The 25,387-nt window shown below is 48.5% G+C and overlaps 3 protein-coding genes across 3 annotated transcripts; 1 reads left to right on the top strand and 2 right to left on the bottom strand.

Moving 5' to 3' along the window:
* Window positions 1-398: 398 nt before the first annotated feature.
* On the bottom strand, window positions 399-4,413 carry TTC22 (tetratricopeptide repeat domain 22). The gene is given in 8 exon segments (XM_069789914.1): window positions 399-573; window positions 575-646; window positions 648-745; window positions 1,018-1,134; window positions 2,295-2,437; window positions 2,952-3,113; window positions 3,773-3,888; window positions 4,322-4,413. Coding segments are annotated over 8 exon segments (954 nt in total). The 3' UTR covers window positions 399-419.
* Window positions 4,414-4,490: 77 nt separating this feature from the next.
* On the top strand, window positions 4,491-11,441 carry CIMAP2 (ciliary microtubule associated protein 2). The gene is made up of 11 exons (XM_069789906.1): window positions 4,491-4,502; window positions 4,875-4,979; window positions 5,078-5,194; window positions 5,391-5,528; window positions 5,625-5,768; window positions 6,091-6,255; window positions 6,446-6,574; window positions 7,318-7,353; window positions 8,371-8,501; window positions 9,609-9,728; window positions 11,405-11,441. The coding sequence occupies exons 1-11, from the start codon at window positions 4,491-4,493 to the stop codon at window positions 11,439-11,441; spliced, it is 1,134 nt and encodes a 377-aa protein (XP_069646007.1).
* A 72-nt stretch (window positions 11,442-11,513) lies between these two features.
* DHCR24 (24-dehydrocholesterol reductase) lies at window positions 11,514-22,167 on the bottom strand. The gene is made up of 9 exons (XM_069788665.1): window positions 21,851-22,167; window positions 20,374-20,529; window positions 19,856-19,961; window positions 19,464-19,582; window positions 19,110-19,373; window positions 18,225-18,368; window positions 17,065-17,262; window positions 16,131-16,309; window positions 11,514-13,832 (listed from the first exon to the last, which is right to left on the bottom strand). The coding sequence occupies exons 1-9, from the start codon at window positions 22,079-22,081 to the stop codon at window positions 13,679-13,681; spliced, it is 1,551 nt and encodes a 516-aa protein (XP_069644766.1). The 5' UTR covers window positions 22,082-22,167; the 3' UTR covers window positions 11,514-13,678.
* Window positions 22,168-25,387: the final 3,220 nt, after the last annotated feature.

Raw genomic sequence — 25,387 nt, 5'->3', positions numbered from 1 at the left:
GAGCCGGAGGTTTGGGGGGACCTCGGCAGGCAGCCGGCCTGCGGCGGGGGGTGGCGGCGGGTGGCTGGCAGCGCCAGGGGCAACAACAGGGCTAAGGCCGCAAGGGGTTTGTCTGTTGGTTTCTTAATTAACAAGGTTCTAGAAAACTGAGGAGGATCTGACAGCTCACCGGAGAGCCTGCCACGCTGCAGAGCCTGCTGCCACCCCGACGGCTCAGAGGGACGGTGATGGCTCATTCATCCTGCCCTTGGAAGAATCGGCCTTTGTCATCTCAGACAGCAGCTTCACCAGCTCCGTCCTCCCCCCTGGCCGATCGCGGCTTTGCAGAGCCGGATCACCTCCCACGCGTGGTTGCAGCAGACCACCCTCCGCTGCCGTGGGAATTTCTCCTCGGCTTTCTTAACTCACCGTTCCACTGCCTACATCAGCGTTTCTGTCCTCAGTTTCAGCTGGCCAAAGAGCACGAGCAGTGTCTCCAGGAGGCACCGCAAGTTCTCAGTGGAGCCCACGTTGTCCAGTTCGATGGCCCGCTTGAAGCACTCGATGGCGAGCGTTTCCTGGCTTTTAAGCATAGGATTTGCCCCTGAAGAGCTGGAGTTTGGGTATGGTGTCGCCCAGGTCAGACTCCAGGGCTTTGCTCAGGAGTTTCATCCACCAGGACCAGTTCTTGCATGGCGTCCACCCTCACGTAGTGATGTCTCCTGGTGGCTCTTTGCTCCTGTAAGCTCTCTGAATTCCCTCCCAGCTAAGGCTGATGTTAACCGTAGCAACCCCTCCATTCCCTGTTCCTGCCTTCAGCCCTGCTGCACCCCTCTGTCTCCCTCACACCTAACTGGAACCGAGCCCAACAGGAGGGAGAGGCAGCCAAGGGCCAGTCCCCTCAGTTTTTGTGGTCTATCTTTAGGGCTGAGAGTTAATGAGAACCTGGGGACACTGCAAGGAGCTTGCTGGGATCTCAGGGGTATGGTGTGCCCACCTTCACCTGCCCCGTGTCCAGGTTTGTCCTCGGGCACGGACAAACCCGAGGACCCTTTCAGGGTGATTTTTAGCATGCATGAGCTTCCTTCTGTCAGGCACTGGGCCCTGTCCCATCTTGGTGTGTCCCAGATCTTGCAGATGTATCTTCACGTGGATCTGGACACCAGAGGAACCTCATTAGCTTGTGCCCAGTTGCAGGGTGGATTACAAAATGATATGAGTACAAACCACCAGTATGCGTCAGGTCAGCTCCTTAGCCAGGCCAGCTTGCCCAGCGCCAGCACCCCCGTCTCCAAAGCATGACCCCAGGCTGACTCATGGCTAGTAGTACCGGGAAAGGCAACGTGAGCCCTGGGATGTTGCTCATCCTGTTGACCTTGGCCGCAAATTTGGTTGCCGGTGATCATGGGGTCCTTGAAAGCAGCTAGCCCATCCGCTCCCCCTTCCAGGCTCAGTCTCAAGACTTGGGGGCAGCATGCCCTAACGTGTTCAGGGGTTGAACTGCTTGGCCATAGGAGTGTGCCTGAAGAAGGGCTGAGAAATCAAAAGCCTTATTCTTATGTCATTTCAGCTCTCTCCAGTCCCATCTGGCAGACAGACATCGCCTGGCACCCAGTGACCACCTCCATACTGCACTTTTCAGCCTCCTGCCTGGAGCTCAGAGGAAGTTAAAACATCTCTGAGGAGCAGCTGTACGCACATATTAAAGTACTTCGCTAGAGGAGGATATTTCACTTCACTGAGCCTCATTTTATGAGGAGTTAAATAATCCTGTTTAAATATAAGGAAGTAAGAATGAGTCCTTATTTTATTTAAAAATGGGATTTGAAGAAATCTTCATGATTCTTCTGTGATGGGAAATACTCACTAATGTGCACTCCTGTTTACAGGGGACTGGAAATGGGCAAAGCCAAGGGATTAAAGAGTACATTTTGATGCTCCTGAGTGATTTAGGAGCATTAAAGTCATTAAATAGTCGAGCCAGTTCTACCTGGTGACTCAGCATCCTGTGAAATGTTGCCCAGAGGGACCCAGGGAAGGCCTTTAGCAGCTCAGTGTAAGAGCCAGGATCTGGCCCAGATTTCCTGGCTGCCGGTTAGCAACTTCACTCCCAGACCAGCCTTCACCGGTTTTGTCAGGCAATTACTTCTCCCTACGTGTTTCTCACCATAATTAAACGAGCAATGCAAAAGCTGTCTGGGAGAAGCGCCATGGCTGTCTGGGAGGCTGGAGGAGGAGGACAAGTCGCTGTGGGAAGGGGACCTGCCCACCCCTCGGGCACCCAGCACGCTGTGCTGGCTCTGATGGGGACTTACCTGTGCCCGGGTGTGGTAGGCCTGCCAGCTGAAGTGCGGGTCCCACAGGACCTCCAGTGCCATTTTGCATATCCCTTTGGCCATCTCCTGCTGGCCCAGGAGGTGGAAGATTTTTGCCGGGCGGTTCAGGATGGGAGGGTCGTCTTTTCACCGTTTCTATCGCCTGTTCGAGCCACAGAAGTGAAACACATTTCCGTCGGTGACTTATTGCCTGCTGTGGTGATCAAAGGGACAAAAACATCTTGGATTGATTCGCCGGGGTGGTGTTTTAACCGGGAGGGTTTAAGGCTAGACAAGAGATGTGGTCTGTGGGGAAAGCTGATATCTCTTATTAAATGAACAGACAGGACTGAATGTGGGGCTAAGCTCGGGGGTTATGTGCCTGAAAGCCTGTCTGTGTTCCTTATTTTTTCCAGCTGTGCTGGGGGAATCTAATAAAGGTATTGGTGTCCCTGCAGCCTTTCACCGAACTGCTGGCCTGCTGCTTTGCCAGGGGCTGATTTATGCCATTGGGGCCAAACACGTGGCCTGGGAGTGGTGTGCTCTGTACGTGGCAAGACCGAGGGTATCGGCTCCCGTCTGGGGCCTCCCCTCTTTGCCCCGGGGGATTTCCAGGAGGAAAAGCAATGAGGATGGGGGGGAAGGTGAACGAAGGACCTGAATCAGTCCCTTGGTGCAGCGACGCTTTCCAGAGCAGCACCTTTCCAGAGCAATCGAGGTGTTTGGTCTCGGAGAAGCCACAGTCCTGCATCCCTGTCAGGGTGGTGGAAAATATTTCTTTCCTTTCCAGCAGCATCCCCAGGTAGCATCAGGGCAGGGCTAGGGAAAAGAAGTCAGGGCAGGTGAGAGGCCAAGTCATTCGGTGGCCTAACCTCTCTCCGTCCTGCAGAGTATTTGCAGTTTGGGCTTGGGGTCTCAGCACAGAGGCGGCACATCCCAGCTGACCCTGGACGTGCTCTTACCCAGCTTGTACGGTCCGTGAGCCCACAGCGCTGGCTCACACAGCTGGCTGACCAACTTTCTTGAGTACTTTCATTCCCTCTGGTGACATTACTGTAACTGCACGACTGCAGGGCAATGTTTTTATGTCCACTGAAGTGGTAGTTGCAGGGTTTGTCTTAAACTCACCCCTTGGGAAGTTGCTGGGGGATATAAAATTACTGCACATCCCCTGTGCCCTGGCAACTACCCAAGGTGCAGGCGCTCCCAGGTAACCCTTGGGTGCTTTCAGGCAGCTCCTCCTGAGCAGACAACGCTTTTGAAAATAAACAACATTGATAAGAATATAGTCATTAAATCAATCAGAAGAACACGTATCATCATCTGAGGTTCAGGGCTACCTTGGATGTAGGTACACACAGCATCCATCAGTGCTGGATGCATTACACCGCGAGTTACAGGTGCATAGGGACCAGAGGTGAGTTTCACACAGACGGGTTCGGGGTTCCCCTCCTGCTGAAATAATCTGCTTCTCCTACCTCTGTAGTGAGTGTCGGAGGACTTGATGACTTGTCAGGGCAGCACCAGGGTCCTGTTGGAGGCAGGCAGCCTTTTCTGCTCCTTGCTGCCCTGGCTCAGCAGGATCCTGTCCAGCCTGCAATGGGAGTGGGCGGCACAACTGGGCAGCAAACCCCAGCTGGGTAGCAAAACCCCGCTTTCTGCGCCAAACAGCAGCCCAGCGCCAGGGAACTGGCTTCCCCAGGCCTGGCTTGCTCTCATCCGAAATGCCACGGGCATTAAGGGGGCTGGTGAGCCTCCCCTACGGCGATCAGACATGGGTCTCCTTGCCCAGACCCGCCAGCGCTCACAGATGCAGCAAATATGGTGCCACACAGGATACAACCACCAAGAGCATTATTTTATTGCCCAAAGTGGGATTGACAGGTTGGGTAGTTGCTTTAAGAACATATTTTTTAGCAGCTTAGAGATAGTTTGTCCCTATGAAAGCCTGGTAACCAGTTGGATCAAGCCCTGAATTATGTAGCTTTAGCCAGCCTGGGAGCCTCCGTTACAACCAGGATCCCTGCCTTGACCCTGCTGTCTGCTGGCCCTGTCCGCTCCCAGGAGGGAAGGTTCCCTGGGGAACCAGGATGCTGGATGCCACGGTGACGGCTGCCATGGCAAGGGCTGCCACCCTCTCCGCAGCCCCCAGGGACCAGAGCCGCCAGCGTGGGGCTGCAGGCTCTCTCTGGGGAGATGGGCAGCCAGGTGAGGCCACCAGCCAGGCTTGCCTGGATGTGCGTGGGGAGCTGGACTTACCAGTGTAGCTCTCCTAACCTCCCAAATTGCCTGTGCCTGCTGGGAAGCAGCTTCTTGCATGGGGACTTTTTTGCAGACGATGGTCCGGGACACGCAGCATCAGGCTGGGTGCACCCCAGGGTGGAAGTGTGGGATGTGGGCTGCTCGTGCTGGAGCTTGCTGATGCCTTCCCGATGCTCAGCAAACACAGCATGGAGGAGTGCTCTGTGCAGATCCCCATGTCCGTCTCCCCTAATCACCTCTCTTCACCCGGCTGCGGAGCCACGGTTCGTGCTCCGGTCCCGGCGTTGCTGACGGCAGTGCTCTGGCTCTGCGTTGTAGGGAAAAGCATCAGCCTTTGGCTGGGCCAGAGCAGAGAAGGGCTCCCGGCTTAGTCAGCCACCCCATTTCCAGTTCAAGGAGATAATGAAGAGGCGCAAACGCCAGGTAAGAGCTGGGTTTGTCCACCCTCCGTACACATTTGCTGGGGGCCATCGGCAGCGCAGCCCAGCCCCGTCCTTGCCCTCTCCGCTCTCCTCCCGCAGCAGGAAAGGCTGGGCCCAGGAACGTACAACATCAGGGACTTTCTGCAGGAGACGCGGCCCTCCAGTCTCCGGGGAATCTGCGACACCAGGGAGCAGCGGTTCAGAGATGCCCACAGGGTACGTCACGCCCTGACACGGGGGAGATGCTGGGGAACGGTGCCCGCCGGCTGCGGGACTTGGCTTCGGGCTGATGTCTCTGGAGAACAAGCCCTTTGGAAGGGTTAGGAGCTACCGTGGGTGCCATCTCCTCCTGCTGGGCTGGGGACTGTCCCCCTTGCTGAAGCTGCCCACGACCACCCCACTTCTCCTGCAGGACTGCTTCCCCGGCCCCGGCACGTACGGCCCCCGGGGCAACCCCTACACCTGCCTCGAGGAGAGGGACAAGCGTTCCGCCAGCACGCGTGGGCTGATGGACAGCAGGACGGAGAAGTGTGCCCCACTGGCAGCGGTGGCAAGTCCTGCCCCTTGCCCTGGGGACACGCTGGTGGGGTGGTCCTCTCCCAGCGCTGAGCGCGGCCCCTGCCGCCTTTCCCCCCCGTACCTGCAGGGCAGCAGCCCCGGACCTGGCACCTACCGCCTGCGGAGCAGCATCGACGAGGGGCTGCGGCGGCGGGCGGGCGGCCTCGGCCCCTGCCAGCCCTTCTCGGGAGACAGGTCGAAGCTCGGCCGTGGTGGTCATCATGCCTTGGAGGTGCGTTGCCCCGGGGTCCCACAACCGGACAGGGTTTCTCATCGAGCCGTGGCATTGTCAGCCCGTTGCTATAAGGATGGAGAGCTGCCTTACACCAGCATCTGTCCCACTTGGATATTGCTCTTTGACTTCCCTTGGAGGCTGGAAAAATACGCCCGCGCAGCAGCGTTTTGGGAGCGAGCGGGCTGCAGGCAGCGTGCAGGAGAGTGGGATGGTGCCCGTGAGCAGTGGCAGGGCTGAGCTCTCATGGCACGGGAGGGATGGGGGGGCACGAGAGACCACCGGCAGCTGAGCCTCTCGCGCCGCTCCCTTCTCCCGGCAGAGGAGAGGCACCGAGCTGAGCGCTGGCGCTGTCAAGGGTTTTGTGGACGAGCTGACGTTGAAGGAGAACAAGAAGAAAGGCTGCTTCAGCACCCTGCCGAGGAACCCGGGCTGCCCCACGGAGAGGATCTTCTGGGCCACGCTCAGCCAGTGCCCGAGGGAGGCGGTCAGTGGGAGCACGAACATCGGGACCAGCTGGTGTTATCGGCATCCGCGGGGGTGCAGGGGGTGCCCGGGGTGGGGACACATCAGGCCCTGGGGGGATGGATAGATGGATGGATGCGTGCGTGGGTCTCTGACAACGTGCAGCTCTTTTTCCAAGCAAACTGAAGCGTAACAGGTTTCCTTCTGTGCAGCATGCGGTGGGGCCGGGCTTCTACAACCCAAAGCCCATTGAGAGATCAGCGTACTCCAGCCAACCCCCATTCTGGTCATCTGCCAAGAGATTCGACAGAAAGTCCTACCGCCTCTTTACTGGGACTGAGGTGAGTGAACAGACATGGCAGTGAGAGAAGGGTGCAGGAATGGTCAGGCTCTGAGCCTCCTCCGTGCCCATCCCCAATCCATTACCAGCATCCCTGGGGGAGGATGAAACTCCTTTGAGCCAAAGTAAGGGTGGGCACTCCTCACCAGCTTCAGCCAGCTAAACGTTAGGTGCGTCCTCTGAACGGAGCAGCAGCCCAGCAGAAGTCCCGCAGCAGGTGGCTGGCTGTGATAGAAGGGCAGACTGACCTCAGGAGGTGCTTTTCTCTCCCTGTTGATTATCAGTGAAATCTGGGCAACTTGGCCAGATACCCATCCTTTAGAGAGGACATGGGTCCCTCTCTGGGTGCTGCCCTTCTTGCCCAGAACAGGTTGCTAAAGAATATTTGGTGAATAAAGGCCCATGGCCTGTTGTCCTGCCAGATCAAGGGAAAGGTGCCGCTGTGTACAGCAGCACGCTGAGCACCCACTGCTGAGCACGTGCTGCCCGTAGGCAGGTAAGCTTGGCTGGTGCTGAGCAGAGGGGCAGGAGCTCAGCAGTGACCACGTTATCCCTGCCTGCAGCCCCGGGCCTTTGCCCTTTTCAAGGGATGCTCAGACAACCCTTCCCATTAGTTTTGCTCTGCATCAGCTGCAAGCGAGTGGATGCACTTCATGGATGAGGGCAGCTGGGTTTGAGTCCTTTTAGGCGCCAGGAGCTTCTTGTATCCTCCCAGAAAGTCATATTCTGCTGCTTGAAAGTCAGTTTTTCCTCCAGCAGCACGTTGCAGAGCCAGTGCAGGTGGGAGCCTTTCTCTTAGTACCCGTTCCTGGAGCTGTATTCATCTTGACAGCTTCCCCACAGAGAACCAGAACAAAGCCTAAAGGGCTCAAAGCGGACAGGGAAAGCTTTAGTGCAAAACAGTCCACCTTGGCTAGGGCTGAGGAGCAGGCTTCCATGTGGCTTCTCGCCTTTATCCAGCGGAGTGGGGAACAGGCAACTTGAAAGAGGTCAAGGATGAAGATATCTTCGTAATTGCTGGGGAACTCGACAGATGACATTTCAGGGGGAAGGTTGTGACACGGCAGCCCTTCACTACAGCTAGCAGTAGGCGACTGGTGAGCGTGCTCGCGCCCGCAGACCTAATCGACTTCTTTGTGGACCACTGTGATGAGAAAGGTTAACAGGGTAACAACTGGGACCTCCCCAGTTAGCCAGGTCTGCTGATAAATGATGGAAAGTGGCTTGGTGAGCACTTCTGCCAGCTCCCTCTGCACTCACAATTGCTAGCCCTTGTTCTTGTGGGGGACTTCAATTTACCAGATGTCTGCTGGAAATACAATACAGCAGAGAGGAAACAGTCTCGGAGGTTCCTGGAGCGTGTGGAAGATAAATTCCTGACATAGCTGGTCAGTGAGCCGGCTAGGGAAGGTGCCCTGCTGGACCTGTTGTTCATGAACAGAGAAAGACTTGTGGGTGATGTGATGGCTGGAGGCTGTCTTGGGCATAGCGATCACCAAATGATAGTTTTCGATTTTTGGGGAAGTAAGGAGGTGAGTCAGCAGAACTGCCACCTTGGACTTCCAAAGGGCAGATGTTGGCCTGTTTAGGAGCCTGGTTGACCAAGTCCCTTGGGAGGCAGTCCTGAAGGGCAAAGGAGTCCAGGAAGGCTCAACATTCTTCAAGAAGGACATCTTAAAGGCTCAGGAGCAGGCCGTCTGAAGGCCTGGCCACACGAAGGCACTACCTGGTTTTGCCCCACTCACATCCCCCGTGCTGCCTCTGGATGGGGAAGCACATGAGACCTTCTCCTTCCAGAACCCTGTAGGTGTTGGTCGCTACGACATCACCGAGCATGAAAAATACCCTCAGAAGATGAGATACCAGTCCCTGTACCGGTGTGACGCACAGCGGTACCTGAGCAACTTGAAGCAGGATGCCTACTTGCTGTAAGTCTGACAGACAAGGGGGCTGTAGTGGTTTCACACTGGCTTACAGCAAAATCATCTTGAGCAGCTCTGGGGAGACTGAGTACACATTAACGGCCACTACAACTGATGCGAGGTGGGATGATCATGTAGTTAAAGCACTGGATCGGGACTGAGAAACGCTCACCAGCCCCACCGCAGGTTCCCTCTGTGGACAGGGAGGTTGGTATTGCTGCACCTCTCCCCTCCCGGGAAAGCGAGGAGACTTTTGTGCTTCCCCATGGTGTAGGGGTAGTGGGAGGGTTAAAGAACTACTGGCTCTTGAGGCGCTTCATGGTGCCACCACCGAGGTGGGTGGTGGTGTATCTTGTGAAATGCGATTTGGCTGCAGCGAAGGTGTAGGCAAGTAGTTTCCACCGAGCTCGAGGAGGCAGCCTGGGAAACAACTGGGAGGTGGATGGATAATCAGGCTGTCTGGACTCATTCCCAGTGCCGGCACAGGGCTCAACGGCCCTGAACAAAAATCACCTTCTCAGGCTGTGCCTTGGTTTACCCATCTGAGGAAGGAAGATAACAAGGCTCACTTTTACCACAAAGGGCTTTGAAATTGCTAGCATGAAAACCCTCTGAAGCAGTTAGGAACTATACTAATGAGAGACCTCAGGATAGCCCTCCGCTCTCACCTTTGCTTGTGGCCAAGATTAGCAAACTGCTGCGGCGGCACTATGGGCTGACAGCTCTGCAAAGGTCTTTCTTGATCTCCAGAGAGTAGTTAGAAATCTGTCTTGGCTGAATATAACTCGGCAGCTTTCAGCGGGGCGGCCAGAAGTTAGCTATCCTATGATGGAGAAAGCATAATGAAATCTGGCTTTCAATATTTCCCAGCTTTGTTAATCTCGCAGTTCCAGTAGGAATAAAAAAAAATCTGAACAGTGAGCAGGACTTGGAATTCAAACGCATCTCTCTGATCAAATAGCACTAGCTCCAAAATCACTTTTCAAGTTAAAGCTGTGCTTTTAAGGGAATAGCCAGCTTTTAAGAGCTCTGTTCACCTCCATGCTTGTTAAGACTAATGAGATTAATCCAACCGATAATTTGAGCCCACAGAATTGCATCCTCTTTCCACAGTGAGCGGCTCAAGCCTGTTGCTAAAAAAACCCGGAGTGATATGATTTCTGCTTCACGCTGTCCAGATACCTCTGAAGAAGTGTTTTCCAAACGTAAGATGGTGCCGGAAAGCCCAGATCAGTGAGTAAATGGCAGACATGCCAGCGGATGAGATGGGGTAGATGAAAACACTTAGAGCATGCTGGTGTGCAAGTTAAGAGATAGGAGACAACTTGTCTCGTTCTGCGGTAATAAAACACTCTTCCTTAGACAATTAACTTTTCTGTTGAGTAATTCAGTATTTCCACCTTGGCCTTTATAGAAGTGACACACTTGAGAAGTGGATGCCAGATACGGCGTGTCCTCCGAAGGAAGGTCTGCTGGCACGCACAGCTCATTCAATATTAAACGCTTCCTTTCAAGCAACGCTACCTAAAGAAGTTGCACGTACCTGTTATGAGCATGGTGGTGTTACCACAGCTGAATACCCCCAGGTCGACCAGTACAACTCAGTGGAGAGCTGGGTCTGAGAAAGCACTACTACAGCAAAGCAGAGTAGTTAGGCCTTCAGTAATTGCCTACGTACCTGTCCTGTGGCATCTTTAAAGCAGCTGCACACAAGGATCTTCATCGCAAGCTGTAGCGTACGGCTTCGCTTGAATTAACAATGCAAATGTTTATAAGCAGCTGGAGGGAATTAGGATGAATTTAGCATCATCATTTCAAATTTTGTAGGATATTAAAACCTAGAGGCAATAGACAAAGCGAAACGGAGAGCTGTGTCAGTGGTAACAAAGGATGGCTGTAAAAATGTACTGGGAGTAGGGTGTTTCACTTAGGAGTTAACCTTTACGAAGTCTCACACTATGGTTTAGACCAGACTGGAATAATTAAATCTAGGTGTAATTACATGTTAGTTGAGGCTGATTAAGTATGCTAATTAATCTGCAATTATCCTTTGGTGGGGGAGATAATTGAACACAGGTAAAACTGCAGTGATTTAAGGACATAACGATTATTGTTCTAGAGAGGCAAGCAAAGTAGGAAGGAGGTCTCTGAAGGGAAAAATGCCCGAGCAGTGATGTGGGTGAGTGCAGGGTGCAGAAACGCTGCTAGGATAACAAGAGAGGATCGTGAAATGCAGCATAAGTCAGGGCCACCACAGAATGTGATTAAAGGAACGCAGGGCTTTGGCACCTGAACTGCGGTCTCAGTGGGGCTGAGGCATTTGGCAGCCTGGATTTCAGGAGAAAGCCTGGGAGCTTCTCTCTGGGAAGAGAGCATTGGGAGAGGATGCACCAGCTGTGACCAAGGGAGGGGCAGGAATACCTCTGACTAAGCCTACAGAGCTGCTGTGAAGGCATTTTTTCAAGGAAACCAAAGATGTGGATGTGAAACTCCTCAGGCTGAAGAGAGCACTGAATCCTCATCCTTGCTTCTGCAGCTGATCGTTTGAACCAGGGATTAGTTCCATTAGTGTGAAGTGAGAAGAATGAAGTAGCTATCCATGTCAACAGCTGTAGCACCTAAATCCAAAATGGGGTTTTGTCCTCCTTGGACAAAATGTCACGGGAAAAGAATGAGGTGGGGCAGGGGGGTGGAAATCAGGATAATTGGCATCTTGAGGCAATGTGGAGTTAGTGGGGCATAAGGTAAGGGTTAAGGCTCAGCTATAAGGTGTTTGTTTTGTACAGGTGTGTCTTGGGCCAGAGATAAGAGTAGACTCGCAGTCTTCAAAGACATTCCTTCAAAGCTGCTTGCAGCACTAGGGTCCTCATCTCCGAGCAGCCTCACAATGCCTCTGGTCTCTTACCCAGGCAGCAGCTTTTCTCGGTAATCGCCGACCATTTGTAGCAATACAATAAGCATGAGAAATGATAAGCAGAACTGTTGAAAAGTAAATAATTATTCATTAAAAGACACCACTTTGAACAGTATGCTGGCTAGATCTTTATTTTAAACAGCCCGTACAACCAAAAATTAAGAGCAACAGCAATTATCCATGTGCATGTGTGTGACTGATACAGTTACAGTACCCAATCACGACATACAAAGTTTGCCAATAAATTAAGAAATGAAAAAACAAATACAGTGCATACCTAAAGATCATCAGTATAGAAGTGAGAGAAACACAGCCTAAGTAAAAGTATTTGCACATCCTCTAGCCGTTTTAACATCGCCCCTTAAAAGCTAACCCAACCCATTCTTGCTCTGTGCAGATTATCTTACGAGCACTGGGCTAAATCATAGCTTTGCGCCAGGGACAAGGAAACGGCTCTCGTGCCGCTTCCCTCACAGGGGCAGGAGGGCAGGTTACACCCCGAGAACCAGCGTTTGCCTTCCTGCGTATCCCGAAGCCTGGACCGGCGTAGCAGACGCTCCTGGATCACTGACACAGCTCCACCTCCTGTCCGGCGCCGTGGCTTGGGCAGCACTGCAGGCCCTCTGCATTGGCTGCGTCTCCCCTTGGCAGGCTGCCCCTGCTACCTGTCCCCTGCGGGGGATTTTAAGGGGTACCTTATTTGCACACAGCTTGCCCAGCATGCATCACTGAGTAACAGGCCAAGCTTATTCTTGTTACTGCTTTATCATTGGTTTCATCTGGACCATAAACATCCATCTATCAATAAATAAAATCATTGGTTTAGCACTCATATAAAAATGACAACGCCTCCCACTGGTAACTGTTTAAAAAGTTCTTCATGTTACCCCCTATGCAAGCCTGAAGAAAATTACTTTCTTTTCCCTCGAGCTCAGTAACGTTTCAAGTAACAATTTAGAGTACTGCTTGGACAAGACACGGGCTTGGTTCGGAACCGTGTTTCTGGCTACGGGGTCAAAACATTTCCACACTTCTACGCTACACTGTACGAAGTGCGTGACTGTGCCGTTTTCACCAGTGAGCAGCAGAAGGGGAACTGAACAGTACTTGCTGTTGATTTCCTCTCCAGGTGACTGAAACAGTCCTTTTACAAAGCCTATCAACCTAATCCAGCTAAAACGAAAAGCAAAAATGTCACTCGAGTCAGAACCAAAGCCTGCGTGTATCAAGATTCACAACAAGAGTTCTTCTAATCCAGAGCCACTTGCTCTATCAAACCTCGTGTAAATAAAGCCTTGACTTCCGTTTCCTACTGGCCAGAACAGAACGGTCTGAAAATAACCCATGTCTTCCTCCAACTGCGTATTTATAAGGCACTAAAATTAAGCAACAACCAAAACCCCCGCCAAAAAAACAAAACAAAACAAAACCAAAAAAATCCAAATAAACTGACCCACAACAAGTAAAAACTGAAATTAAAACTTGGCTATGTGAAATAGCAGCAATTTTTTCAGTAGTCTATGAAGCCAGAACATTGATATTTTGGGGCAAAAAACCAATGCACTGTTAGCCAATTACAAAATACCTAAAACCTACATCCACTTACACTTTATAATCAAAATCAGTACAAATCTGATAGGCACAAGTAAAAAGCATTTTCTTCACACCTCAATGCTCAATTTTGAAACTGAGGCCACTGTTAGGGAGTTTAACTGCTCTGCTGAGATTATAGTACGGTACAACCCAAGCAGTATAGTACCACACAACATCATGCAGTGCTGTACAGCCGGAAGATTATGGTACCATCGCTAAGCTGTCCTACAGGTTACCGACTGGAGGCAAATGTTTTTAACATCATGATTAATTTGACAATGCGTTCAGCTTTGGCACCTATTTCTGAGCCCTCCCTACCATTTTCAAAATGTTAAATATAGCTATAGTATACAGCTGGTGTAACTCCAGTGTCTTCATCCTTTCCAATTATTTTTCTTATGCTTGGAAATAGGTGAATTCACCTATGTCACTACATTAGATACAAAGGCTAGCACTTAAGATTTCTTAAAAACAATCACTTTGAGTTTGGAAAATTGATTTTAAAACATACGAAGAAATACTAAACATAAATTCATAAAGCAGGAATTCATACCTTTAAACATCAACAAGAATGAGCTTATTTGGAGAGCAATAAAGCTTTTTTTTTTTAAAGGATATACTGACTAACTATAGGTAAATTCATTTTTCCCTGATTGCTTGATTAGATCATCCAGGCTCAGTGCCTTGCAGCTTTGCAGATTTTGTCATACACTTCTGGAAAGGCATCCTTGCAATTCATTTGCTCCCTCAGCTTGTGGTATAACGAACCATCAAACATATCCCAGAACTCCTCACGGGTCATATAGCAATCCGCATACAGCATCTGGAAACTGGAGAGGGGAAAAATAAAAAAAACAGAGAGACAGAGATTCAATATTAATTGTGCCACAAGATTTGAAATAGATTATTAAAAAAAAACTTCAGGGCAAGCTATGAATAGCAAATATGAAACAAAAAAAACCCATCAAAAATGCTTTTTAAAAACAAGCAAATATAATTGCTCACATGGATTACACTGGGACACTCAGCCAATTCTATTTTGTGGATTTAACATTACCATGATCTCTTTTCCAAGAGGAAATAACATGTAATGGTGAAAACAGCAGACTACCGCCACAGTCGTTTTGGTGAAGGGGAAGATGGGAAAAGAAAGCAATTGAAATAACTGTTGCTTTTAAAATACGGTTCAGAACACTTCTTTAGCCATCAATGTATTCATACTTTCATTAGTTTTGCTACTGCAAAGAGAAAAGGAGAAGGACTAAAAGTATAAAACAGTGGTTCATGTTTAGGCATCCTAACCATCTGCAGTCAGATCTTCTGGCAACTTGTATTCTAGCAACCTGTGTTCACAGGAACACAAGTCTAGAGAGAACTTCAAAAGTTCCCCCAAATCAAGAGTCTGGCTCCTTGCACCGAAAACCACACATAACATAAATTCTCCCTGACAAATATTTTTCTAACTGCTTTTGAAAGCCTCCTTTCCTTTTTCTCCCATTCGAAACCTTTTAATTCCAGCTTCAAAAAAAAGGAAGTATTTTTTCTGCATGCTTGCTTATGATCCATGGAGGTACAGTCATGGCGTCTTGTATTAGCCTGTGTTACCAAATGCATTCAAGGCAGATGTAGCAATACATTCTTTGGCTTTTTAAGATTGCTTTGAACTGGACATTGAGAATACAACTAGGAAGGCAAAAGCCTGCCAAATCAGACCAGGCCAAGAAGATAAATTTATAGTGTAAATGAAGCACAGTGCAACAAAAGACCATTTGCAAAAATAAATGAAATCTTTATGTAGCTGTGGACTCTTCCTTACTTTCATACTGTGCACTCTACAATGCAGCTAGCATCAGAGTACAGCAGTAAAACACAAACTATTACATAAAAGCTCTATTGTTGTGTGTGATTACGAAACTGTAAGATTAAGCATTTATCCATTGTTCGTTTCCCAATGACAGGTAGAGAATAGACAAAACTTTGTTAGCAAAGAGCTTTAAATTAAAAGCTTAATTTCAAGTTAATTAAAAAAAGCTTAAAATTAACTTTCAGTTGCTTTGTTCTCTGGCAGATCACTTATTGCAGCTAAAAGTCATTTACACTCTCCAAATCATCTTGAAGCAGACTCACCACTGTTACTCAGCCACACGGGATATAATCACTGTCAGACTGAGAAGTAGGTCAAAATAGAAATGTGGATAAATTGTACTGATGGTGTAAAAATACTGTGTAGTTGTTGTTTTGTTCCTGAGAAACAAGCCTGTAACTGCTTCTCCACTGACACTACTACAGCAAATTAGGCTGGCATGAGTCTGTGACAGATGGCGGGCACATATCTCACGCCTACTGCGGTCCTATGTAATAACAGTCGGGGCAGGGAAAAGGAAGCTATGGAAGTACAAGTTATGAGGGAGGAAAGACTCCCACCACCGCACAGGGACTGCAGGGAAGAGTCAAGGCTGGCCTCCCTGTGCAAGGACACACCAGCGCAAGGACGGGGCAGAGCTGCAGCATGACGCTGCAAGGACTGCAGGGAGCAGAACGGTCCCAAGGGCAGGCAGGGAAGCTGTCCAAACTTCAACAGCCTGTGGGATTCCTGGAGGGACTGCGGCCAAAAGCTCTGAAACGACCTGAAACAAGTCAGCTCCAGTATGCAAGCTCAGCGGCTGCCTTCCCGAGGGCTGGGCTAGCCAGCCTTGCTAAGAGCGGTCACCGACCCACGCTAACGCCACTTCTGGACAGCAACTTGTTTATGTACAGTCAGCACAGACCTGCTGAGGTCTTTCTGCACCTGGTTGCATGGATGTATTTTGTTGCAGCAGAGACTCTACTCCTGCAGCAGCCTGGAGCTGAAAGAATGCACAGGCGACCTGAAGCTACCCAGCTCCCAAATACGTTGCAAGAACTTCAGCCAGTGTGCTCATTTGTTTGGTTTTGCAATCAAATGATGGAAGTAAAATCATATTTAAAAATCATAATATCAGAATTAGTAATTAAAATCAGTTTCCAATTATTGTGGTTGTTAAATGATTGCAATATTGAAGTGCCGTAGGATTAAATAACTGTGATTAAACGACATGGCAATATAAATTACATGGCATTATTACTATTCTAAGGAGTGGGATCCTTACCCATGCACACTTCTTACAAACTTCTCCATTTGCCTCATTGAAGCCCTGGCCTCAAATTGTTTCCTTTTGGGCTCTCCATAAGCTCCTATATCCACGTAGAGCTCTGTTTCATCCCCTTTTGGGTGGACCATACCAGGATTATTGGGCAATATGAAAGGACATAACCAAAGAGGGTACACCTGCAGAGGTAAGAAAACACTTTATCACTTACTTTTAACAAAACAATCCTTTAAGCTATCTCCTAGTAAAGGTAACAAAATGAAGAGTTAAGAGGACTTCTTCCCAATTTGGGATCGAAACTTCAACGGCTATTCCTTTCCAGTTCTCTTGCTGTGGTTCTTAGCTCCACTTTCTAATGACAATAACACAAATAGATCCAGATGCTCAGAATATGTGCAATGTCCTCCTAGAATTACATCTCCTCCGCCTTAAATATTTGAAATTAAAATAAAAAAAAAAATCCCTGATCCCAAAGCAACAACTGAATACACTTTCTGAGTAAAAAGAGAATGAAGAGTTTTCTTTTCCAGGTCAGTCCAAAATTGAAATTTCCAAGTTTGTACTTTTTATAGTAACCAAAATAAATTCAGAAATAAAAGCCAGAAAGGGAGATTAATTCCCACAGTTGGGGTTTAGTGAGACCACCAGAGATTTCAGGTGAAAGAAAAATCAGTTCAAGTTTTATTAAGTGATGAAATCTTTTAGAAATATTTGCCTTCTACTAACATTTGAATCTCATGTTTTTATTCTTTTTTGAGAAAGCTGTGTTGATTTCTTCTGCCGCCTTGCATCATAGACTCACAAAGCACAGTACTACCCAGGATACGATAATGACCTTTTACACAAGCAGACTATTACGCCTTGAGACCAACAGTCACAGCTCTTACTACACACAGTCCAAGATTCACTACATTTTAAAAACACGTGATCTTACATTAAGGTCAGCATGGAAGGTTTGGATAGATTTCTCAAGGCTCTTCATTGGCACCAACATGTCCTGTACAACGTGGTGTTGCTCGTACAGCTTTCGAATAGCTTCTCCTTGGGTGAGTTTTAACAAAGAGATTTTTGGAGGAACCATCCAGCCAAACAGGTAACGGAAAATGGGGTTATTGCCAAAAGGAATGATATCCTTTAAAGAGGAAAGAAAAAAGTTTGACTTAAGAATGTGTAAGTGAACCAAAGGACAATACTTCAGAATCCTCAGAGCAATATTAAGCCAGATTTACAATAAATTTAACTGCTGTTACTTTTGCTAAACTACTACAATACAAATACGAACAAGAGAGGCCTGTACTGAACTTAGCTACACAGCCTTGCCCTAAGCCTCCTCTAGTTACAATGATTGATTTTCAGTCATATGAATCACAACACACTCAGCTCACAAATATGTTCAGAGAATGAAGTTCAGAGAACAGTAGGCTATTATCTTAAAACAGCTAAGGAAGGAGCACGTAAGAAGCCAAACTTACACAACTCTTGCAAGAATAAACACATACAAGATCAGGTCTTAAAAAAATTGTAAAGCTGTAAATTTTTAAGTACTTCCTGCACAGCCTACTCCTGTTTAACGTCTCCAGGAGCTGAAAGGATCCAGTATCTCACGCCAGAGATTCCAAATGTCACAATGGGAATATTTCAGAATGCCAAATAAAGTTTTGCGTAAACGTACATCACAACGTATACTTTATGAAATTCAAATTAATGACCTTACTGTATAATTAGTGTTCTGATTTTAGGCAGGGCAAATTTTTAGCCATAATTTCACATTCATGTTTTTTCCACTGTCTGCCTTTGGAAATCACTAAGTAACTATAAAAGCTTAACACTGAAATACGTACTTAAGGTCTAAATTCAGAAAAGCACTAAAATGGAAATTAGGAGGTTATAATATAACACCTTATATATAACAAAGTGCCTTTAGATTTATTTTGCCCAAACGCAGGACTTTTAAATTTGCCATAAACTTCACTGGTTTTCTCTGCCATGAAAGACAGAAGTGTGGCCAAGGGGAACAAGGTACATTGTACCTACACCGTGAAAGACCAGAGTACCTTCCTGCAGATGTTATTTTAGTTTTGGAACTGGTCTTACTTGGAGCTCCCAGAAGATACTGCGTGTATGTCTATGGTAATAATGTCTTGAGGGAATGTATTCTACTCCAGTCCTGTCAGCTTTCAAATACTTCTCCACATGCTTGAAGAACCACGGCTTGTAGTAGTTGCCAATTCTGTTTATCTACAAGAAAACACGCATTCATTAGCAAACACCAACACAGGTAACAGTTACACCTTACTGGACAACATTAATTATGTCCCCAAATTCCGTTACAGTGAAGAATCAATGTTATACCCCCTGTGACAGTTTGAATGAGACTGTCACAAGAGATTTAGGGAGCCTTCACTTCTCCACATGCATGGCTCCTTCTTACCTTTCTTGCTATTAAGGTTTAATTTAAATCAGGCTTGCTAAGGCTTGCCTGTTACAAGCTGATTAAGAGACCATGAATGTGACAGAAATGGATACCTAAAATACTGATCTCTCAACCCATCATTAATCCAAACTCTCATTATGGCAGAGGAGAAACATTTGGGTTGAGGGTTGCAGTGAACAGTTAGCATGTCCCTCCTGTAAATGTCCCTGATGTGTTTTACCAACATTAACTGTATTAAAAGCTTGCTGTGAAAAGCTTCCTCCTTAGGTACTGCAATGAAAAGGCTGTAGACAAAATTATTTGTTAGAATAATGAAATCAGTGGGTCATTTCTTATCAGTTGAAGAGATTTCAAGTACAGGCTCTGTTGTAGTAGCAAAGAGCTGTAATTTAAGATATTCTGATGGACAGATCTAACTTTTAATCCCATGTTAAGAGATTGTTCCAATCTTATAATGATTCTGGCTTTACACTGGCATATTGTACAGCTTCAGTTAAACTTTGGGGGCATTTTTTTTTCTTTGTGAGTAATTTCCCTTTAGTTACCTTGCTTTGCTCAGCTTCATCAGTCAAGACTCCTGTCATGATGACTGCTTCTTCCAAAGAATACACAAGTCCTTCCACAAAACTATTCTCCTTTTTCTTAGATTCTTCAGCGAACTTTTCACAAATCTTCTGCAGTCCTCTCACAGGCTCATAATGTATTTTGACATATTTCTTGGCAGGAATCATTTTTATTTCTGCTGCAACCAGGAAACCCAGAGTACCACAAGACCAAGGCACTGCATAAAATAGGTCTGAATTTTCAGTCTGCAAAAAGTATGTCATACTAAATCATATATCCATACCGATAACTGTCAACCACATTGTAAATGATAGCAAAATAACATTTTGTCTTACTGGTGAACATCTCACAAGGCTTCCATCAGCAAGAACAAGTTCATAGGCCACACAGGTGTGTTGAAAAAGTCCATAGATATGGGATGAAGACTCAATGCCAGTTCCCATGATCAGGCCACCTTAACAAGAGAGCACATAACAAATCAAATGAAACACACTCCAAAATGCAGGTGGTTTACGAGAAGAAAACCTCACTTTTAAGCTCTGGGCATGACTTAAAAAAAAAAAAAAAAAAAAAAAAGGAAGTGCTTATAACATAAGTACCACAACAGAACATAAGGTTCAACAGAGTATTTCCAGAACCTTTAAAATAATGCAACATGTTACTGCATAAAAAGCTAATGAAAATGCAGTAAAATCAGTGAGTCTCTTGTCACCACAATGACCCTTACCTACTGTAAGATCATCAAGCTCTGGTACCACAGGAATAGTCCAGCCCATGGGATTCAGGTGTGCAGTCAACTGGCCCATGGTCACCAAAGGTTCCACACGAACAACCTAAAAAGCAAAAAAACCCAATTCCCCCCAAAAAGGGTAAATTAAGTGTTCAGCATTAACGATGACAAAATATGGCTAACTGGATTGTACTTCCATCTGTTATCAGAATTCAGAGACTTACTTTCCTAAGAGCACTACTAAAAATAGTTGAAACTGTTTAGTGATTCCTCCTCTGCCTCAACATCTTGTTGCTCAGTCCCCAAAACCATAAATCAATCTGGTCTTTCAGACTTCGGCACATAAAAGCTAAGCAATTCCATATGCTGTTTTTTTGGATAGAATGATCCAAGCACACATTGTAAAACCTGAAATTTGGTGGGTCTACTGCTACAAAAATCCTTTGTTCTTTATGGAATCTAATCTCGTCTTCAGCTACAAATACGGTAAAAAAGCTTTGTGATGAATTTGTTACCTGTCTTTCCTTGTCCACTTCCAGAACATCCATTAGGTTTATCATGATGTTCTTATGAGTCTTCTTATACTTCCCAACACGAAGTGATACAGTCAACCAGCCAGGCCGGCCAGTGCACATGTATCTTTTGCTGCCTTCATTTTTCCATTCCCGAACCTGCAAGACGTAACAACAGAACTGACGCTGTAAGGCATACACACCTTACATTGTCAATAATGTATACCAGAAACATTTTTCCCTCACTGTGAAAAAGCGTTCAGAAATGTCACTCATCTACACGCAAGTTACCTGCAAGTAATGAAGTCTGGATGTCTGTATGTTGAGTAGCAACGCTTTGGAAGTCTCTCTGCAGACCTCTGAACTTCTAAATAAAATACGACTAGAGGGGTCTATGTAGAGGAAGCATTTCTAATACCCCGTAGCTTTGGGGGTTTTTTGGAGATGGGATTCAGAAAACTAGAATGGAAGTTTTAAAAATCCACAGGAAAACCTATACTCAAAGGGAGGTATTATCACTGTCATAAATAATGTCAGTTCTGTGAAGTTTAATGAAACAATGCCTCCTCCTAAACACACCAAAAAATGGTCTGAGCCCGAAAATGAACAGGCAAAGAGAGAAAAGTTGGGAAGGAAAATTTGTAAGCCATACACATGATCCATGAATTTTGCAAAGCCACAGTGGTTAACATTTGGGGAAAAAACATCAGTTGTAGCATTTTCTTCAAAGCTCGACTGCTACTACAGCTGGTGATAAAAAACCCAACCTCAAACCCTCAAAGAATAACTCCGTGCACATTAATACCCATCTGTAGCTGCAATGAACGTGACAAGCAAGGAAGAGAACAGAAGCAGACATGACAGAATTATCATAAATATTAGACAGCACAGAAACATTAAAGAAATCTGCATTTCAGGGTGGAAGAAAAGTTTCAGCTCCCCTTCAATCATCTCTTGGAACCAACAATGCCGAGAAGCTGGGTGTAAGTGGTATTGAAGCACGGTATTAAGACAACCCTTCAAAGACTAACATTTTCACGTTACACCCGCGCACACACGTACGTGCCGAGCCGTGTGAGCGTACAGAGATTCACAGCACGTCTCTAAGGATGTTACAATGACAGCAGCCGGACGGCCGCATCTGGACTTGCCAGCTGTTGACGCCGCAACTTCGCCAGAAGTTTCAGACGGGGGAAAAAAAAACCCCAAACCCAACAGGAGCAGAAACACCCGCTGGCTTTTGGTCGTTTCCTTTTTCCCGCTCCGGCTGCCGTAACCGGATTCGAGGCTGGATTTTGCCCCGGCTGCTCCGGGAGAGGCGGCGGGGGACGGGGGGGGGGGGGGGGGGGCCTGGCCGCCAGGCCCCGTCCATCGCCGGTGCACACCGCAGCGGGGAGGCAGGCTGGCAAGGAGCGGGACGGCGGACGAGCTCTCCCCCCGGCCCGGGGCGGGGGGTGCGGGGGGTCCGGCCGGGTCTCACCTGCGCCTGGATGTGGCGGACGCGCTGGGCGTGCTGCCGCGGGGCGCTGTGGAGGCGCCAGACGGCCCAGGCGCGCAGCTGGTAGTAGACGTCGAAGAGGATGGAGAGCGGCAGGAGGAAGAGGCAGACGAAGACCCAGCGGTGGTGCACCAGCACGGCCTCCAGCCCCCGGTGCCTCACCCACAGCAGCAGCAGCAGCAGCCCCGCGCCCAGCGACCACACCGGCGACATGGCGACGGCCGCCCGCACGCGCTCCCTCACGGCCGCCGGGACCCCTCCATACCGCGCCCGCCGCTCGCGCGCTCGCCGCCCAGCCCCGCCCCGCCTCCCGCCCCTCCCGCCTCCCATTGGCCCTCGCCGGCCTCCGCCGTGAGGCGAGGGGAGGGGAGAGGCCAATGAGAGAGCTCCGGGGAGATCGGACCAGGCGCTGAGCCCGCCGATTGGCTGCGCTCGGCGGGCCCCGTTCTCCCCTCATCGCCTCGGCCGCCGGCCCCCGCCCGGGGCCCGCTGCCCCGCCGTGGGCTGCACCTCGCCCCCTGGGGCGGCGGGGGGGGCCCCGGCCAGGGCTGGGGGGGGGCCCGGGGCAGGGTCGGAGCCCCGGCCAGGGCTGGGGGGGGCCCGGGGCAGGGTCGGAGCCCCGGCCAGGGGCTGGGGACGGGTCGTGAGGCGGGGGACAGGGCGTGAGGCAGAGGAGTTCCCCCCAGTCAGGGCTGAGGGAGGCGTGAGGCTGGGGATCAGGCCCTTGGCAGCTCTGTGGTGGAGGTGCTGTGGTGGCCAGTGTCCCTCGGGCAAGGGGCTCACCCTGGGGCCTTTGGGCTGGGGGGCAGGAGCCAAACACCTCTGTGTGCCCCTCTTGGGCACCCTCATGGTGTTGTTTTAGGTGCCAGCGAACCTGGCAATGCGGGTGTCTCCCACAGGGAGTCGAAAGTGCCCGTGTGGTCCGCTTTCTAGAAGGATGAAGGGAGATATCCCCCTCCAAAACATGGCTTGCTCTCTAAAACCCTGGCAGAAAATTCCTCCACAACGCAACAGCGGGAGGGAAGGTATGCAAAGTCTGTGAGGAAAATAAGGTGCCTTTTTTTAAGCTAAAACCTGCTATGTCCCTCAGGAGTGTGCTGTTTGAGAGGGCAGTGGCAGAGGTGCCCCGCAGGCAGTGACCGCCCCAGGAGATGCTGGCGCAGCGCAGTGCTGTCAGGGACCCCGGAGTGGCAGAGACACCCTGCCACGGAACCGCTGGGTTCAGAGAGAAACATGGTGCCAAGGTGTGTCCTGAGGATGCTACCATGGTGATGTAGCACACTAACATGTCGGATGGTGCCTCTTCCTCTTTTGTCAGCAGGACAAATAGTCACCTTTGCCTTTAGCTGCCACAGGAGATACTTGGGAGCACCGGACTGGGAGTGATCGCTGCATCAAGGTTCAGAGCTCAGCTATGGCAGGCAGCCACACCTCGTAGTCTCCTTCAGACAACTCGGAGGCTTTGTTTTGAACCCTGTTCATTTTCTGTCCCACCGCTTTTATCAAAAGACTGGTCTGAAACTTCACAGCTCTGATATTTGGAAACGGTCTCCTGATTTCCAGCCTAAATTTATTCACGGCCCAATTACATTCATTGCACTTTTGCCTAGTATGCCCACTGGCTCTTTTCCTTCTTACATCTGAGTTGATGTGGTCTGATTTTATTTACCAATTTGTCTGCTGACTGAAATTATGCACAGAAAAGAAGTTTCCCATGCCCTAAGAGAGGTTATTTTAACCTCTCTGAAGGAGCTAAATAATTATTCTTGATCTGAGTGGGATCAAGTGCAGGGCTTATTGGATAACAGCATCATTTATTCATAAGGGGATATTTATACCTTAGTGTAAATACTGTTTTGAAATTGTTTTTATGAAGACCCATTGAAAAGCATTTATAATGTTTTCCACATTCTGCTCTTGTTTTTGTAAGGCCCTAGGCAGCAAGAAGGGAGCAGGTGAGCTCAAAAATTGCTATGTGAACTGTGCTTTAAGAGAGGAGTGAATCACCATTAAAATTGTGGTGAAATCGTCTGTGTACCTAGCGATGCCAAGCATAGAAAATACAGGAATCAGAAGGGGATGAGGAAAGGGGAGATAGCTGTTTTAAAAGCTGACAGTTTTCAATTTTAGTTATTTTAGGTGTGAGCAAAACATAATCCAACAATCTATGTAGGCTTAGGAAAACATCACCTGCAAATCTGGTTTGAAAAAGCTAAGATTCCCTTGGTATCTTTGTAAGACTAAAATCCCCGGTCTCTTCAATTAAATTATCATTTTAAGTGTGTTTAAGCTGTTGGTGCTTCTTAAAAAAGCAGTCCTCTTCCCTTCCTCTCCTCCCTCCTGCTCCTGCCATCCCATCCGCCCACTCATGCTGTTCTGGGCACACTGTGCAGTACAAATGCTTCTGCTGTCACTCAGTAAAGCAGGTCGGGGAACTGATCTGACTGAAGAATTGAACTGTTTTTCAAATCAATTTTTCTTCTGCCTGGAGCAGCTCTCTGGTGGAGTTCACCCCACACACGCTTGTGTAGGTGGGATGCAGGGAGCAGAGCAGAGGCCTCTCATTGACCGTGCAGGAGCCACCCATCTCCTTGGTGAGAGCCCATCACAGGTCACCCTGCCGATACTGTGCAGGACTCTGTTCATTACCAAGCAGGACTTGGTAATAACTATGCAAAGGCTTTTGGACAAAGAAAGAATGAAAAGTTGCAGCTGCTGTCTAAGGAGACAGCTAAAAGGGACATGATAATAATGTACTGAGCATTCGAGCTGCAGAAAAAAGTAGGCTGCAAACTTCTGTCTCCTTAAGAAAAGTATCAAGAGGCATTCAGTGGAACCAAAGAAAGGCATTGAAATGCATTAGAAAGCCCTTTTTTTTCATGCAAGCTCTCATAGCCCTGGTACTGACTGCCACAGAGCTGCTGTTGAGTGGTACCAGGACGTCAAAGGGACAGGCATTTTAATAGTAATAGTTATGACAACTAATCAAGAATTTTGGGAAGGCTGCAAGCCGCCTTAATAAAGAAACCAGTCTACGGTTACTAGGGGTTAGGAGTACATTTCCCTAATCACCTACCTTCAGGTTTCCTGCACGTTTGTTTGGCACAGAGCTTGTCCTGTCAGAAATGGGACGGGGTTTCGGAGGGTTCGGAGGGAGGTGGTGTTCCAACTGCTGTGTGAGAAGCTCCCTCTACTGAGAACACCAAAGTATATTCGGTCACCTTGAAGGAAAAGCCTGTTGGGGAAGGTAGGCTGGAGTAGGGCTTTCTGTGGGACGCTGGCAGGTTGACATGTGTTGTTCTGGATATGGGCTGAATGACTCTTGAGAGCTTTCGTACATCCAGTAATTGAAGAAAAATGTCAGATTTCAGCTTGAGGGCTTTAAGGGGAAAAATACAGGGGAATATTATCAGCTGTTTTATGGACTGATGATGTCAGAACAACTGCCAGAATTTTCCAGAGGGATGACACATACGTACCTATTACCTCTGGAAAAAAAAGTCACTCTGTGGCGCAGCA

The sequence above is a fragment of the Haliaeetus albicilla genome, chromosome 8 (assembly GCF_947461875.1).
Source record: "Haliaeetus albicilla chromosome 8, bHalAlb1.1, whole genome shotgun sequence".
Classification (NCBI taxonomy): Eukaryota; Metazoa; Chordata; class Aves; order Accipitriformes; family Accipitridae; genus Haliaeetus; species Haliaeetus albicilla.
The sequence above is the reverse complement of the archived record's forward strand: the minus strand, read 5'-3'. Positions and strand labels throughout refer to the sequence as shown.